Raw genomic sequence first — 16,270 nt, 5'->3', positions numbered from 1 at the left:
AAATAAATAACAAGGAAAAAATTATTATAATTAAAAGAAATGACACACAAAAGGAAATTGTTTTATGTAAAGGCGAGAAAAAATATCTTTTGTGCTCCGTATCACAGAATCGTTTCCTTCGTTTAAAGAAATTAATTAAAAAAAATAAAATAAAAACAAAACAAAAAGAGATATATATATATATATATATTTATATAAATAAAAAATTTGTTAAAATTATTTCAATATCGAAAGAGAATGAAAAGCAGTTCCCATTGCGGTGCGTTATTGAATTTTTATATCTTCTATTTTTTGTTTCCTCTTTTTTTTTTTTTTATAATACTTCATCATTGCCAAGTGAATTAGACGCACACATATTTTTTTTTACCAATAATAAAATCGAAAAATATATATATACCCGTACCTCGGAGATATAGAACATTATATGTATATATAATGTAGATTTTTTCCACAAAAAATTGCAATTCGTAATACGCGTGTGTACAAAGTTAAATAAAAAAAAAAAAAAAAAATAAGTTTTCCTTGAAACGAAATTTAATTTAAAATCGTGTCTCACATGTAATATATTTTTTACTCATTTTCTCTTTCATATTTTTATTTTTTTATTTTTTCTTTTTTTTTTTTTGTCAATTGTACTCTCTTTAATTTTTTTGTCCTTTCATTTTTTATTTTGTTAAAATAAAACCAGGATTCATTTGTGGCACGAATTCGCGTGGATTAGGACAGATAAGTTTGACGTTCGATCTTCGTCTTAAAAAAATACCCTCCGCGCATATTTTTGTCGTTGTGCTTTTTTTAAACTTGGCATTTATAGTATATGTAATATAATGATACATATATGTAATTATAATTTCTTCTTCGTACGTCATAGAAAGACAAGAAGAAAACAAATTTAATGATTATTTTCAATGCACGTTCCGCAATTGGAACATGATTCGATCGATTAGATCGATAAGCGTGATAAGAAACAAACAATATACATATATAATACATTAATAGTAAAGATTAAAATATGCAAACGCACGTGTACGAAATTGGTGCGTACGATCCTGTTTATAATACTTTAAAAATCACTCTTGAAATGTGTACGTGTACGTGTATATGTCTCTATGTGTTTGATTAATCTTCTATCTTTTTTTCTTTTTTTTTTTTTTTTACTTTATTTGTTTATTCTTCCTCGTTACCTTTCACGTTCATTCTTTATATTTTTTACGTGCGTGTTTAATAAGCATGCTCTCTTTCGTCATTTATACTTTCCTAAGGAATTATTTTTATCGCAAAACACCGATGTGTGTTTTTATTTTTCCTGATGAATATACGAACACTACTTGCATGCATTCATTTATACGACGCTAAAATTATTTAATGAGATAAATTCGTTCTATTCGTAATTCTATTTACTCGCGATTTGAACTTTAAAAAAAAAAAAAAAAAAAAAAGAAAACAAAACAAAAAGAACAGAAAACTAAATCAACATTTAAAGATGCATGCATAAATATGCATTTACTGTAATGAGATATTATAATAATACTAAAAAGAAAAGAAAAGAAAAAAAAAAGAAAACATTGTAACATGATTCGTTTCATTACCAACGATATTAAAAATGATTCTATCTGTTCCATTTTGCATACTTACAATTAGCTAACGAACTATCGTTTTCCCCATTTTCTATCTTGTTTAAAAAAATACGAAAGGATATTAAAATAAAATAATATTCGATCCTTCTAGTCGTGTGTGCTTATTTGGAAATACTTAGTTTCTCACTTTTTTCTATTTCTTACTTGCTCTTTATAGATTTACCTCTCCCTTTTTTTCTTTCTCACTCTCTACTTCTGTCTATATCTTTATCTATTTATCATTCTCAACGCGTGACAGAGATTCAGCCTAATTTTTGCCAGACTCTACGTGCCAAGTGAGTGACATCGATTAAATAAAGATTTTGACACTCGTGTCAAGGATCTAACTGATCTCTCGATCACTGTTTACTTGGCACTCGATCATTATCTTTTGTCAATCATCTCGATCATGCCAAATTTCTTTCTTTTACTTTGTTTAAACGTAACATAGTGTTGTCATACTCTGCGAGCTCAATCGCGTATTATATTTTCTACAATAATAGTAATAATAATAATAATAATAATAATAATAATAATAATAATAATAATAATAATAATAATAATATGTAATGATAATTAAAACACGCAAAATAATAATTAACAATTAAAAAACTCTAACGCGATGTCGATCAAGTTCGTATTTCGTACATCAACAACCCTGTTTCAATTAATTGTAATATTTCTCTCCTTACTTCTCTTTTGTTTTATCGTTTAAAAATTCCCCTTTTCTTTTTTTTTTCTTCTTTATTTAATTAGAGATAGAGAGCTTAAATCTGACACTAAGGGAATGACACTGTGATATGACTATTCAATCCTTCCGTGCATTATTTTTCTCGTCGTGTGTGAAAATGTATTCAAAATTATTTTAATTCTTAAACAACACCAGGTGCACGCAGCAAATTGCATTTTCATATATGTATAATATACGTTTTTAATTGTGTGTGCATATAAGTGCTTACATGTTGTATGTATATATGCACAATGACTCAGAGAAATATTCGTATCTGTTCTCCCATTGTCAATTTTAAACTGATATTTGCTTGTAATGCAAAGTTTCAATATTTTTAACGCACGAAATCTATTTTAAGATCATTTAAACTTTCAAAATGATATGAATTTATTGCATAAGAACATTCGATTGTTGGAAAAATATAATTTGACATAAAATGATTTGATTTTGTTTAAAAAGAAAATAAATATTATTAGTTAATTAACTGTATGTGTGTTTTTTTAATTTTAAATATATACTTCTTAATTTTATTCCCATATATTTTTACCCCTTTGAGTCAATCTTAAAATACTGCATTACGAGCGAATTTAATTGTTTAAAATTGACAATGGAGATACGAAAACTCCTCTGATTCACTATATACATCGGTATGGTAGCTCTTGTTGAATTTAGTATGTAAATATATTCATGTATGTATGTATGTATATACGTGCATATGTGATACATGTGTATGTATGTATATATATTTATCGATATGGTAGCGTTCGATATCAGGCACGAGAAACAAGTGATTCATTAAAGATCTTATCACTGATAATAGTTTACCAAGCATTTACAATTTGATATCAATATGAAGCGCAAAAATGTGGATTATTATTACTATTATTAATTATATATTATTTATATTATTATTATTATTATTACTATTATTATCTTTAGTGCATCACTTGGCACGGATTGACGGAACGTTGTGATAACATTGAATAAGCTGATCATGATCATTGGTTACCGATCATTAATCATTTCTCATTTTCTACATGTTAATGACGATGAAAAGAGTAAAAAATTACTCTCAACAAATGACAATATTTAACCATGACGACATTTCGCCAGCCTTTCGACATTTTTTTCTTTCCTTTTCTTTTTTTGTTGACAACATAAATTAATTGCATATCGCATATAATTTTTAGAAAGAATCTATATATATATATATATATATATTAAACAGTGATTAAGAAAGTAATCATCGGCTCACATAATATAATTATTAATAGCATATATCTGTAAACCAATGATTTACAAAGTGAAGTAAAAAATTATCTTATTGCGTAATGTTTAACAAATTTATAATTTAAATTACTTTCATAATCACCAGCTTGTACACATATAATACAAATACATAGGCGAACATGTCGGTGGTTTATTGTTTAGATAAGTAACCTAAGAAAAGATTCTCGTATTAAAATATATAGAGAAAGAGTAAATAGTATTCGTGTGTATAAAAATGTGCAAAACAGATGTTTTTTCTAACTTGTGTAATGTAAATAACGATCTATAGTATATAATATATTAATGTACCATACGTATCAATATTTCAAACGGAAAGCTTTTGAAGTAATACATATATATATATATATATGTATGTATGTATGGATATATGTATATATGTAAGTAAGAGTTGATTTTGTTCAAACTAACATTTGCTAAATGCTTATATGCAATACTATTGTTCTATAAAATTCTTGTGCTTGAGGAATATACTAATATCTTATATGTAACGAGAGAACATTTTTGTTATTTAACAGGGTTCTCTTGATTCGAAAAGTTTAACCCACATAAACAAGTGATTGTTACAAACATCGTTTCAAATTTCATCCCTTGGTCAGATTATACAACGAGGGATCGCAGAATCATTTAAATTATTTTGTTGCCTCTTTTGCGATTCCTCTTTGAGCATACTCTTCTCAAATAAATGTCTTAATAATCGTTAAAACGTTTACGATTCTACTGAAATATCGAATACTATGTATGTATATATATATATATATACATGTACATATATATGAATTATAAATATTTATGTGCTAGAGTTAAAAACATAGGAACTACATCCTAAGCTTCTCGTATGACGGTTACTTCTCATATTTTAATAATAATTAGTCTCGTAAATAGATCTCACAGAAATCATTCGGTTATCTTAAAATCTAAACTTATAAGCCCTGTTTCCTACACGTATTACATACCAACTAGCATCGATGCTCTTTCTCCTCCAACAAGATATTAATTAGAAGATATTTTATCAGATAATATTATACTTAAGATCTTTTTCTCATTGCACGTTCATTTGATGAATCGTCAATTTTCATAGATCTACATTACATCGACATAAATGCATTTATCTCTTTCCTTCTTTTTTTTTCTTTCTTTCTTCCTCTCTATATATGTCTCTTAACAACGAATTTGAACATACAAAATAATGTTTTCTCTACTTTATATAAAGCGATTGAAAAACGTAGCGACTAGACTTTATGCGATCGACTAGAATCACCACTTTCAAAAAATTCTCTACAAAGATAAACTTTTTAAATTCTCTTCCAAACAAACTTTTTCTCTTATTTCTTCTTTTTTTTTCTCTCGTTTATTATTTGCTCCTTGTATCTTTTTATTTTCTCCTCGTTACGTACGACGATGGACCTTTTTCTTGTGAAAAAACTTCAATTTATGTGTGCTAATTTCTGATCTTACTTTACTACATACTATACGTGCTGTTTATATGTAATACAACTTCTTTAATTATAGTCACTACGATGTTTTTCTTCACTAATTAATAATTGTTATTGGAAGGCCATTAGAAGATTCATCGACAAGTCACCAGTGCCGTACTTTGAAAGTGCTATATTTCTTTCTTTCAACTTATGTTAATAGAAATTATATCTAAGATTTAATTTTGTATAATTAAACAATTTTTTTTGTACTTCAAAAAACAATAATGATAATTAAAATATAAAAATTGAAATAATTTAAATTTAACTCGTTAAATATAATACAATGATATAAATAAGAACAATAATAAATTTTAACAGATTACTTTGTACATCTTAAAAAATATTAAAATTTTCATTTAATTTTCTTGATTAAAAAATAATAATAATAAGCTATAGCACTTTCAGGTAATGGCAGTAGACACTTTAAGATAAGAATCAAAATTATAAATTATTCTATAAAATTAATCCACTTTTGTGGCAGGTAATCCATAACCAACAACCAGTTGTTCTTTCGGAAAGTCTAGGATTACTGTAAAATGAAATCCCATATTCGCTGAGGCTATCACATATTCACATAGTGAGAACCAGCTAAATGCTAATGGAGAGAAAAAAATATATAATAAGATAAGTATCAGTTAGGAAAGTAGACTTCAGATACATGCCATAATGAAAAAGCATCTATGTGACAATAACATCTTATATAAGCTATAGAACATAAGGAATAATTAAAATAAAAATGTTCTTACCCAAGTCGTGACATAAGAGTCGATGTTTTAAAAAGAAGATAATGAGTCCCACTGTACTGATCATGCTTGTAACAAATAACGCTTGCTTGTACTGAAGACTTTGTGCATTAGGAGTAACAAGACGGCCTAATCTTACCGTTGTCAACATATATGTAAGAGAGCTGATCATGAACACGATAAAAATCTTTTCATGTACAGCTAAAAAAAGTAAAAAGAAACAATAAATGTTAAACTGATAATCTGAAACTTTTATTTTACATTTACAAGCTAATACTTTAATTTACTTCATTTAGTTCTAATTAGAAGCAGGTTTGCGCTACCGTCAACAAGGTGAATTTTTTGTTAGCATCATCTTAACTAATTGCATGCAAAGCATGTTAATTAAATTTTAAATAGTACTACTGCGCTATTGATTCACCTTGCATTCAATAGACTCGATAATACATAAATAATATTTTTACTTACGATAATTCTCTCTGTTTGAGATATATGTAACGCCGCTTAAGGCAGCTACCTCAGCAATGTTTAACCAATAGCATAAATTTAATAGTCTGCATCCCACAATTCTGCTAGGTACATCTTCCAAGGATTTGAGTATTTTATAATAATACGAGTGATATACACTGGCGATAACTAAACGAGGTCCAATATGCAATGCTATGCTAATACGCCATAAATATCGTTGAGGAGATACACCAGTAATAGCAGAAATCGATGGTAGGACATTGTAAACCTGAAGCAATATATATATATATATATATACATAAAATAATTCCTATTAAATAATATACATTTTTATAATAACAAAAAGAGAGAGAAAGCTGATCTTATTATCGTACGTACCCTGCAATGTGTTTCATGAATGTCATCCTGTTGAAAAATATATGCTGTGACAAAACAAAATAGCAAGGAGAACAATGGTAGGCAAACGGTGAACATACATAATTTTTTAAAAGATATTACTAAATACACAGAACTTTTGCTGCCACCAACATTGTTAAGTTCCATACTGGTATTATTCATCATTTTGGCATTTACGAGTAAAGAGGTATTAGATAAACTTATGTTATTACCAGATAATAATACATGATTGCTTTTAGATTAATCCTATTATTTAGAGGTGCATAAAACCGTTCTGCGTTTCATGATGATATGCCTAAAAAAAAAGAAAAAAGAAAATAAAAATACAGAAGATAAGATTTCATAAAGATAGATATTCATTTTTAATTGATATTTAAAAGAATTTGATCTTGATTTTAATTAAAAACAAAGAAGAAATATATATATATTAAAGATATGAAAATAAAAAATAAAAATCACTTTTTATGACAAGTAAATATTAACTTAAACGTGTTGGTTGAAAAAGCCGGAGAAAAAATTAAAGGGAAGGAAAGGAAGGAAGTGTATAAATAATATGCATTATTTCGCGCCACATAAGAATTGTTAAGGAATATGAGGTGATACAATTCCGGTCTTTTTTTTGGAATTGATTTTGTGGATAACCTACTTTTTCTATAAATAGCAAACAAAAGGCTACCGTCGCGGTGTGAGCACGTTCATGACATTTTGCCACGGGCAGTGCATCGTCCTTCTCCTTTGGAAAGAAAGAATAAAAAAAAAAAAGAAAAAGATACTAATAACCGGTACGATAATAATTAACAATATTAGTTTAATTCGATAAGTATCGAATATCAAATAATATAATTGTAATCTGTGTCTCTATTTTTGAACGTACACGAAATTGGTATCTATCGATTCAAAAATATCGACGAATACAAAACTCTACTTAACACTGCAATATATTTTCTTGAAATGATATTTGGAGAACAATGGATCATGTTAAAAAAGCTTGAATATTAAATAACGTGTTATTCGATCAAACGTAATTTGCGATGATTACAATGGACAAAAAGAATTAATAAAATAGAAATAAGAAAAAGAAATAATAAACGTTAATAACTAGTAAATGAATAATTTATCACTTACTTCACTTGTGAATTGTGTGTATCGTCTGCTAAGACTTACGAGATACGGTAATCTCCATCAAACCAGTCGCCATCTGCTTTTATTATTTTAGGGGCGCTTCCAATCAATTTAGCGCCATTTTTAAATTAGTTACTTCTCATTTCTCATATTGTAAATTACAAATTAAAAAAGTGTTATTTAGTACTAATTTAGTTTTTCTAAATTATTTTTATTATGAAATAAATTGATTATGTACATTAAAAAATATATAATTAATATCTAACTTTAATTAATAATTAGAAATTATTCAAATTAAAGGTAAAATAATGTAAGAAGTCATAAACTTAATTAGTTTATTGAAAATATAACTGGAAGAATTTGTTTTAAACATTTTTCTATGCTTTTTGTCGTACAGGAGGTTCATTCTCGATTTCATATTCGATTTCAACTCTTGGGCGCAATCTTTTCTTCTTTTGAGATTTTTTATATTTAGTTTTCGATGGTTTCGCTTTACTCGTTGACGGTACAATATCCTAGTAAGAATAAAAAATTATTTATGATTTTCTTATTGTATCACTTTTTTATGTTTTAAAATTAGATTATTTGTTTACCTCGATATCATCAGTGTCCGATTCAAAATTATCAGATAATTCAACTAATTCTTTCTGACCAGAGTCGCTATCTTCATCCTGTATAAAAAATGCATTAGAAATTTATACTTATATTTTTACTTTTTCAGTTCGATCGTTCTTACCATAGATTCTACATTAAAATTGTATTCTTCTTCATCATTGTAATCATCATCTTCATCATCACTTTCTGCTTCTATGTATCGTGGTCCATTAGCTATAGCTCTCCTTTCATCCGCTTCCAATTCCATTTCTACTTCCTTTTCAATATTTTCTTTCTCCTCTTCCATTTCGCTTTCCGCTTCACTCTCATCTTCGCCTTCAACTTCAACAGCCTCTACAGCTTTATCGAATGCTTTTTGTGGGAAGTTGTAAATTTCATTGTACTGTGTGTAAGCAAAAAATTAGAATGAAACATCAAAATAATAATCGATAGCATATTAATAACATTTGAAGTATTTTTACTAACAACTCCTTGTTTTAATCTTTCCATAAGCTCCTTCTCGATAACGTTTTCTACTTTAGCAGCAATAAGAGCCTTTTCTTCTCTACGTCTTTCACGTCTTTCAATTTTCCTAGAAAGTGGTACTATTTTCTTCTGTCTCCTTAGTTTAAGTTTTCTCATACGTATGAGGTATTGCGTTATCTTAAGAAATCTCTGTTTGCATTTTGCTTTTATAAAACCTGGCCAATACAGTAAATTCTCATTGATTTGATAGATAGCTTTCTCAAAATTTCTAGAAAGTTTTACTTTCTCCCACATATCCTTAGGAAAATGTACTCTACAAAATTAAGATTGTATATTATTTATGTGATAAAAATTATTTTGGTATACACTTAGAGAATTAATTGATTACCTTTCCGCAGTTCTCATATACAAATAAATAATACCATTCTCTTCTCTAATGGTTGCATATTGACTATTTGCAAGAGGGCACGATGCCCGGCTGCATAATCCTGTGAGGTTATATTCATTTCTACAAAATCTTTGTGTTTTGGTGCTATTAAGAAAATGATAAAAGTTATAATAAATTATTATACATACAAATGAAATACAATTAATATATAAAAATGTTTATATACTTACTTCACTTTAAATGAACAAAAGGATTTATTAATTATACTCCAAACAACCTGTGAGAAATAAAAAAGTTCAAAATGACAAGTTAAAAATATACTTTTATATTAAAGTATTATAACTTTATAAATGATTTCTTTTACGTACATCGTCGTGCTGCATTTTGCCTTAGGATATAAATACTTTTATAAAAAGTAAATATTTTCTTTAATAAAATCCACGTGTTAACCTTAGCATAGATGTAGATTGCACGAATTGGTTAATGCATTTTTTATAATTATCTCCGAAAGATGGCGACACGGTAGACATTGGGTAGAAGTGCATTGGACACGTGACTGAGAAGTGGATTTAGGTGTTCGATTTTTACGATATAATTATTGTATAGACTACTCTATTTTTTATAAGGTATCTTTTGAGAACTTTTTATAGTCCTTGCCCATGCATCGCAAATTGCACACATATTTTAATCAATGTAATGACGACATACACTGTATAATAAAAAACTTAACCTTTCCGTTCCTTGTGTAGGGGTTGTATAGTAGGGGTGTAATAATGTGCATCGTCGTGCCATCTAGTAACTAGATTCAAAAGCTAAAACTATGAATAATAAGTAATCAAAGGATAATTTTACCATCTGCAATTTACGTGCAGCATATTTTTGTATCGAGTTAGTCTTTTATAATATATTAGTATTTGTTATCGGTAATCAGCTATTTTAATCCACTGACGTTTATCTATCTAACTCCATTTGAATTAGTAGGGAAAATAAATTTATTAATTTATCCACGTATTATCGGCCGAGCATCCCCTACATTAGTAGAATTATTATTGTCAGAGTAAATTTGTCAGCAATTTAAAATCTTTGTTGACGGTCGGTAAGTCAAACAATAATAATTATTATGGTGTATCAAACCATTCAGTGTCGCCATCTGAACATAATCGATGTACTTCACAATTCGATAGTATCTATTATCGAAGTTACAAATAAAATAAATTAAAATATTTGAAGTGTGATTTTAAAAATTAATTAATCTTTTTCATGATTATTTAAATTTATCAGTTGATTTGCGATAATACAAGCTAGATTTATAGTTTTATAATATGACAAGAAAATCATCAGAAAAGATTTTGTGAATAAAAGATATTAATTGTTAAAAATTATATATATATATCTCGAAATTTGTTGTTAACATTTCTATTAAAATAAGTGTACATTAATTTGAATTAAGATACAAACAAATATGTTTGTTCCTTTTTTATTTAAAGGATGCAATTAAAGATACAAATAAGAAGGATTATTTATTTATTATTATAATTTAAGAAATAATATATTCATATTATATTATATATAGAAATAAAAAAAAATAAATTGGAAGTGATTCAAATAAAAGAAGTATATATGTTAAAAAAGAAAAAAAAAATGAGGAAAGTTGTGGAACGGTCGCGTTTTCATTGTCTTGTAATCCCTTTCTGGAACTAATCACCGGATAATGGACGAATTTATATTCGCGTGCGGTGGTTGGTGAACCCTGACAACGGTTAGACGTCATCCTGTCACTACTTCGATCTTTTCGCGACATCGTTCATGGGTAAGTCAAGTTTCTTAATTAAGAACTCTTCACCCTCTCGTGCTCTTGTCCAACGATGGAGGGCGAACGAGGGGGTAAGTAGGGACGGTCAGGGAACATGGTGGTCGCTTAAACAATGCCGACAACTTTTCAAATCTTTTGTTTTCTCCTTATTCTTCTTCTTCATTTTCTTCATCTACTTTTTCTTTAAGCTTTTTAAGCTTTTAAGTCCAATTAAAATTTTTCTAAGATCTTTAACTTGTTAATTGTTTGTCAAATACTTCATCAAAGTTGTCGGTGTAGTTATACAAAAAATCCTCCAGCAATTAATAACGTTTATTTATTTTTGCTTTAGGATTATTAAATATTATACGCAAATTTGTGTTTCTACGTGTAACGTTATTAAATATATGTCTAACTGTTTATTGCAGATATATTTTTATATTTTACAAATATATTTAGAGATATATGAATATTATTACAGATACACATTTTTATATCTTTATATTTCAAACTTAATTATATACGTAAGAATAAATATTTGATTAAATTATTAATAACCATCATTCTCTCTTATTCAAAGGCTTAAGAATTAATACAAAAAGCTTAATACATATGTATAAATTTAATTAAACTTAACGATCGAATAAGTAAAAAATGATAACATTTTGGATTGCATTGATTGCATACATTTTATTAAAAATATATATATAAAACCCGTAGATATATACATTGTATAAATAATTTCTCTTCCACTTTCTTATTTGAACTTACAATTAGTAAAGCTCGTATATTAGAGAAAGACACGCGAGTACTTAAGCAAGCGTTAAGTCGAGAAGTTAGTCCTTACTTAAGAAGTAAGAGAAATAAACGTTACGGTTTTCTCAGAGTATATACGTTCTCGTCTACAGTTTGGGATTCAAAGGGATGAAGTGTTCTGGTGCAATAAAGAGAGAAAAACAGTGTTAGAGAGAGAGAGAGAGAGAGAGAGAGAGAGAGAGTGATAAAGAGAGAGAGAGAAAGAGAGAAATAGAGACAGATAGGTACATAGAGAACATAGAAAAGGGGTTGGTGAGAAAGGGAAATAGAAAAAGAGAATGAGAGAATGAGAGAAAGAGAGTTGGAGAAGAGCGTTTGCGCGTTGCTAGTTTCATGTCCGAGAGAGCGCACGCTTCCGCCTGATCGCTCACATACATTTTCGTTAAAACGCGCGTTCCGTCCGTTTCATTAATTTTAATGCTCGCCGACCATTCTGTTCGTTTCCGCGCAACATATGAATGCGCGGCTTTCGTCTCTCTCTCTTTCTCTCTCTCTCTCTTTCTCTTTCTCTTTTACCTTTCTCTTCCATTCGTATTATCTATCTCTTTCTCTTTCTGCACGCGACACATAACACAAAATATACAATATTCGCATACATATAGAGAATACGAGAGAGAGAGAGAAAGAGAGAGAAAGAGAGAAAGAAAGCAAATGAAAGAGAGAGAGAGAGAGAGAGAGAGAGAGAGAGACGAATGCGCTCATGCAAACGCGGCCTCGGGTTGGTTGATATTAATTAATAATCAGAAACAGATGCGGATTTGGTTGGGCACGACTTTAGCACGGTAGTGTTAACGGTATGATGGTGTTGGTGTTGGTGGTGATGGTAATGGTGGTAGTGGTGGTAATGGTGGTGGTGGTGGTGGTAGCTTCGAAACAGCGATAATTATTTAAGTCCCTATTTCCATCTTTCTTTTTCCTACCCATTTCCTACCTCTTTTCATCTCAATATTTCTCTCTCTCTCTCTCTCTCTTTCTCTCTCTTTCTCTGTCGTTCCTTTCTTTCTCTCGTTTCCTTCGGCCGCGGGACAAGTGCGCCGTGCTAATTAAAGAGCATTCGCCTACGAATTTTACGCGGCTTTCGCTTCGTTATGTACGGCCCGTTAGTCCCGGCACCCTTTTCCAGAGAACGCCCGAAGCCTCGTAGGAATACCCCGGAGACCTTGTGCCACATTTTATTTTCATGCCACCTACACGTTAAAACCAACTCGCCTGAGAGATAATGATTAAGATTGATTTTTGTTTATTTATTTGTTTATTTGTTTGTTTATTTTTCTCTCTCTGCTAAGAGATTTACAAAAAGATTACGCTTATCTCTTTTTATACGCGAATGATTTATAATGTTTATAAAATATATTTATATAGAAAATATACAATTATCGATGAAGTTTCATATTTAATGTACGAATTTACAATACGTCTTATTTTTGTATTAGATGTTTTTTTTTCCTCTAAAGACAGATCCTTATGTGGATTAAAAAGTCATTCGAAACGTCATACCATTATTTCTTATTTTATCATCTTTTATAATACACTAATAACAATAAAATCACAGGAGTGGTTGGTATGTAATGAAACATAAAAATAGTTGGAAATTCGAATAAGTATTATATTTGAAAGAGTCGGTAGGAGGATATTAAAATCCCGTTAAACGCGTTGACAATTAGATATACGATCTTCTTAAAGTCAAGTATACTAACATATATAAACGAACTAAAGTAAAAGTATTGTCAAAAGATGGGAATTCCAACCGAAAGGAAGAGGACTTACGTACGTACTTACATAGGTATCCCACTTTTTATCGAGTATTCGAAAAAAAGTAGTCGTTATTTAGTAAGGCGTCCGGCAAACTTTGTAGACGCGACTTTTCCATATTTCCAGTGTTATAATCCCCGAATCGTCATCAAAAGTCAGCGAGGTAGGTTTCGAGCTAGGAAGATCGCGAAAGTTTCTCACGAGTGAACCACCGAGAAAATCGGAGTCGAAGGGGATGAGTAAGAGAGAGAATAAGAGTGGATAAGAGAGAGAAAGAGAAAGAGAGTGTGTATGAGAGAGAGGGAAGCAAAGGAGACTTTCCGGATGGCGCTTAGCCAACGACGGTCCCAGTGTCTGCCTTAATATCCGCCACTAACATTATTTCATAAAAGTATTACTATAAATTCAAACTCGCGTTATTTAAGCCCTGTGCCTCCTAGGGAGAGGACCTACTTCTTCTCTCCCTCTTACTCTTTCACGTCGGGTATCTCACCGTAAGCACACCACGATGGAACGGAAGCAACCACCACCAACACCAATACCACCATAATCTACTACTACCACCAGCAGCATTACTAGCAGCAGCAAGCACCACCAGTAACAGCACCAGCATCGTCATCGCTACCTACCCAACCAACCAACCACCCTCGCCTACTCCTGGGCGAATTTCTCCTTACATTATACTCGAAGCCAACCGTGGAAGCAAGTTTTGCCGGCCTCTTTTCCCTCCGCCACATTAGAGATATATTATGCAGATAGTAGAGGTACCCAGTTTGCGAGGAGAAACGCGCGGTAGGAGGACGAGGGGTGGGTGGGAAGAACGCGGGGAACTACTGCGGAAATTTAAAACTTTATTTACCCTGCGCCCGAAACGATTTTCCTTCTCTTTTTCTTTTACTTTTATCTTCCTTCTACTTCTACTTCTTCTTCTATACTTCTCTTTTTTTTTTCTTTCCTTTTTACTTTCTTTTTTTCGGTCCTCCTTCTTTCCTTCCTTCCTTCCTTCTTTTCTTCTTTCCTTCCTTTCCCTCTATCGTTACTTCCTTCAGCTTTATTTATTTGCTCGCAGCAATGCCAGTGACGGTGTGGCAGCTTGGAAAACGCAGATGGTGTCGAGAACCGTCGACGGTTTCACACTATTCTACACTCGAACTTTATTCTTCGTACCTTCGTCGTCTCAATCGATCTTTCAAAACAAAAAAAATATATATAGACAATGTTTATATTATAATTGAATTTTTTTTTTTATTCGTTCGTAATGATTTGCGAACTTTTTTCTTTCTTTCGATCGCGTTAAAAGAGGACGACGAATGAAATGATTATTATTTATTAATGCAAATGAACAACAGCAAAATTCTTTTTTTCTGATCAAAAATTATAAATAATTATTAATCAAACAAATTGTGTGTGTGGAAAAAAAAAATTTCAAATGAATATACGAATAGATAATTGCGTTAAAGTAAAAAAAAAGATGTTCATTGATAGAATAAAAACTTGTCGTTCGGATGAATTATTTTTAATGAACTTAAAATTTGTCCAACGGCGTTAGAAAATTGAATTGAAGTTGAGGGCGGTGGGAAAGGGGAAAAAGTATTAGAGAGAAAAATAATAGGAAGAAGAATTCGGTGGAAATTCGAGGGAACCGTTTCCGGTTCCGGCTCTTTGAACTCGTTCGACGAAGGAGATCGGCGAGTACTCTTGCACCCTTCGACAGGGTCCAAGTACTACACCCGTGATTGCGACCGACGGAGGGTAAAAAAAAGTTCCTCCGCCAGGCGCCTTTACACTTTTCTCTACCCTTCGCATATCCTCTCTCTCTCTCTCTTTTTATATATAAGAAAGGGGTGGGGGTGGGGGTGGTAGGTAACGACACAGACGACGACGACGACATAAACCGTCGTCGGTCGGCTGATTAGTCGCGAGATTTCGTCCGTTCGCTCGATTCGATTCGATTCGATTCCATCGTTGAACGTTCCATCCTTGATTCGCCTCTCCGGATGAGAAAAATCTTTTCTTTTTTTCTTTTAGAAAGAAAAAAAAATAGAGAGAGAGAGAGAGAGAGAAGAAAATAAGAAAAAGAAATCAACGTGATTCTTTTCTTTCTTCGCGTTTTATCTCATCGTTTTATTTTTCTTTTTTTTTATTTTTTCCTAAAATGTGTGGATGAGAATTTTCTAAATTATCTACTAGCAAGGAAAAATGAAGAAAATATTTCAAAACGTTGAAAATATTTAGGGTCAAGCGGTTATCTTTGAAATGTTCGATTAATTACGTGAATTATTAACGAGATGAGATAAAGTTCCATAGTTTGTGTTATACTATTTAATATACTTTAAGTAATTTAATAACTGAACAGTTGATTGTGTGTAAACTTTTGGATATATTATAAAATTGATATATATATATATATTATTATATATATTATTTATTATCCAATTTAGTATTAGGATCATTCGCGTCAAATGGAATACGTTGATTAGAAAAAAATGTTTAAATAAATCTTTCAAAATTCGTTACCATTATATTATGTTTTAACATTAAACAAAATTTTCGTGTGAAATGTTAACCGTACGTTCAATTTTAGTAACATAGTTGTTTGGCC

General features: G+C 30.3%; 2 protein-coding genes across 3 annotated transcripts; both read right to left on the bottom strand.

The window, feature by feature from the left end:
* Positions 1–1,140: 1,140 nt before the first annotated feature.
* LOC106793910 (post-GPI attachment to proteins factor 2-like) lies at positions 1,141–7,942 on the bottom strand. 2 transcript variants are annotated; one of them, XM_014761199.1, is made up of 5 exons: positions 7,844–7,942; positions 6,701–7,013; positions 6,323–6,590; positions 5,858–6,055; positions 1,141–5,706 (listed from the first exon to the last, which is right to left on the bottom strand). In XM_014761199.1, the coding sequence occupies exons 2-5, from the start codon at positions 6,881–6,883 to the stop codon at positions 5,573–5,575; spliced, it is 783 nt and encodes a 260-aa protein (XP_014616685.1). In that variant the 5' UTR covers positions 6,884–7,013; positions 7,844–7,942; the 3' UTR covers positions 1,141–5,572. The 2 variants fall into 2 exon arrangements, with proteins under 2 accessions (XP_014616685.1, XP_014616686.1); XM_014761200.1 differs by lacking the exon at positions 7,844–7,942 and adding an exon at positions 7,365–7,512.
* Positions 7,943–8,161: 219 nt separating this feature from the next.
* Positions 8,162–10,067, bottom strand: LOC106793883 (protein MAK16 homolog). The gene is made up of 7 exons (XM_014761159.1): positions 9,677–10,067; positions 9,539–9,585; positions 9,309–9,452; positions 8,921–9,233; positions 8,577–8,837; positions 8,434–8,511; positions 8,162–8,355 (listed from the first exon to the last, which is right to left on the bottom strand). Exons 1-7 carry the CDS (start codon positions 9,689–9,691, stop codon positions 8,218–8,220), a joined length of 996 nt encoding a protein of 331 aa, XP_014616645.1. The 5' UTR covers positions 9,692–10,067; the 3' UTR covers positions 8,162–8,217.
* Between the last annotated feature and the right edge of the window lie 6,203 nt (positions 10,068–16,270).

Source organism: Polistes canadensis, unplaced genomic scaffold, assembly GCF_001313835.1.
Source record: "Polistes canadensis isolate GaletaPanama2010 unplaced genomic scaffold, ASM131383v1 scaffold_20, whole genome shotgun sequence".
In the NCBI taxonomy this organism is placed as follows: Eukaryota; Metazoa; Arthropoda; class Insecta; order Hymenoptera; family Vespidae; genus Polistes; species Polistes canadensis.
The sequence above is the reverse complement of the archived record's forward strand: the minus strand, read 5'-3'. Positions and strand labels throughout refer to the sequence as shown.